At 54.5% G+C, this 1,988-nt stretch overlaps 1 protein-coding gene across 1 annotated transcript in view; it reads right to left on the bottom strand.

The window, feature by feature from the left end:
* Positions 1 to 35: 35 nt before the first annotated feature.
* LOC103209902 (aryl hydrocarbon receptor repressor-like) overlaps positions 36 to 1,988 on the bottom strand; it is a 156,163-nt gene continuing 154,210 nt past the window's right edge. Inside the window, 2 exon segments of the mRNA XM_007955804.1 lie at positions 36 to 128; positions 172 to 363. Of these exon segments, the coding sequence (XP_007953995.1) occupies positions 36 to 128; positions 172 to 363 (285 nt within the window).

Here is a 1,988-nt window from a genome sequence, read left to right as displayed (position 1 = left end):
ACAGACAGGCCCCGGAGCTTCTGGGGGAGGTGGGGTCACAGCACAGGCAAGTAACCAGCAGTGCGCATGCGCAGAACCACAGCCGGTTGCTGGCCCGCGCACAGGCGGTGAGACGCCGTGGGGAGCCTCTGAAGGTGACAGGTATGGGACGCATGGCGTGGGTACCCTTGCCTGCAGGGTCTCAGCTTTCCCTGTGCCCTCCAGCCCGTCACCCACAGCCCCTGTGGACCCACCTGTCTCCCGGAGGGCCGGCTGCCCTGGCGCTGCTGGGGGCGGGTCCATGGCCCAGTGCAGCTGCCGGCAGAAGTCCTGGCGGTCGTCCACGTGGATGTAGTCAAACACGTTCTGATGCATCACATCTGTCTGAGACACGCAGCAGGGTCATTTCAGCCTCGCCCTAATGAACGTGCACGCCGTGTCCCAAGCATCAGTACCCACCAGATGCCACGTCCACCGGTCAAGAGCAAGTCACAGCCAGGAAGAGAAAACATGCCCTCTGGAAGGACGTACCTGCTGCAGAGCCAGGGAGGGCAGCACGTGCTACTGAGGACCCTGCCTCCAGCGACTCGCCCAGGCTCCGTCCACCTGGCTGGGTCTCAGGCAGGGATAACTGGGGACAGCAGGATGCTCAGAGATGGAGTCTCCTCAGACCACAGGCACTTTGGGGCTGACATGCAGTCCGCCAGCAAGGAGCACGGCCAGTGTAGACCAGCTCCAGGTGCGTCCACCTGCAAACCTTACTTAACTGCCATTTTCCAAGCCCACCTCCTCTGGAGACTTCCTCTAGTAGCTGAGGCCCTGCGCCTGTCACAGATGACAGACTGTGGCCCAAGGGCAAGCTTGCTTCAGTGACAACCTTCCAGGACCCATCCGTGTTTCCAACTAACTTCCTCAAGGAGTCTCTGGGTGGTACAGAAGGTTAAGGGCTTGACGACTAACCTACAGGTTGGCGGTTTGAGTTCACCTAGAGGCACCTAGGAAGACGGGCCTGAGAATTGCTTCTGAAAGGCACAGCCTTGAAAACTCTGCGGAGCGGAGCCGTTCTGCTCTGTGCACGTGGGGTCGCGATGAGTTGGAACTGACTTGACGGTGATGACAGCCTCCTCAAAGCCCCTTATAGAACGAGACCACTGTCTTTTTCAAACTGAAGTCCTTGGCACCTCCTCTTGGGCGCCAGGCTTCTTGGCTGCAGCAGCTGTTTACTCTCACATAAAACCTTCATTAAAAATTTTGTAACGCAACTCTAGAATCCATCATTTAACAATACCCGTCATCTGCCACTCCAAGGCTTGGGCTTCCGTGCTCTTAATGGGCTGGAATGTCGTCTCCAGATGCCCTGATCATCCCCTCATGTGCCTTAGTCAACCAGTGAGACTGACGTGGATTAATATCCAATGTGGGCTGTGGTTTAACTAGAAAAGGAGATAGGCTGACTTGGAGAGGGTCCCATAAAACCAGAAAGGACGTTTCTGATTACGAAAAATCTGAAGACAGAGTGAAATGGCATTTTTTAGCTCGAAGGAACAAACTTCTGTACCTTCATAACTAGTGTGGCTGATCAACTACTCGTAGTCTTTCCTGGTCTCCCAGATTCGGATTTTTCTGATGTCAAGAACAGTTAACGGTGGAAGAAATGCAAGAAAGAGGGGAGGGAATAACATAACAATTGTTCTAATAATAGAAAAATACACATCGCTTCACTCAGGGAAAGGTCGTTTTTAACTTTCAAGCATTGCTGTTGTTTGGTGCCATGCAGTCGGTTCCAAGTGACAGCAGCTCTGTGCACCAGGGAACAAAGCACCGCCTGGTCCGGCACCGGCCTCAGTGTTGCCACGCCTAAGCCCATCATTGCAGCCACTGGGTCAATCCATGCCGCTGAGGGTCTTGCTCTCGTTCCCTGACCCTCTACTTTACCAAGCATAATGTCCTTCTCCAGGGGCTCGTCCCTCCTGATAACGTCCAAAGACACGAGACAAAGTCTTGCTGTC

Source organism: Orycteropus afer, unplaced genomic scaffold, assembly GCF_000298275.1.
Source record: "Orycteropus afer afer isolate SDZICR_OR568_19922 unplaced genomic scaffold, OryAfe1.0 scaffold00541, whole genome shotgun sequence".
In the NCBI taxonomy this organism is placed as follows: Eukaryota; Metazoa; Chordata; class Mammalia; order Tubulidentata; family Orycteropodidae; genus Orycteropus; species Orycteropus afer.
The sequence above is the reverse complement of the archived record's forward strand: the minus strand, read 5'-3'. Positions and strand labels throughout refer to the sequence as shown.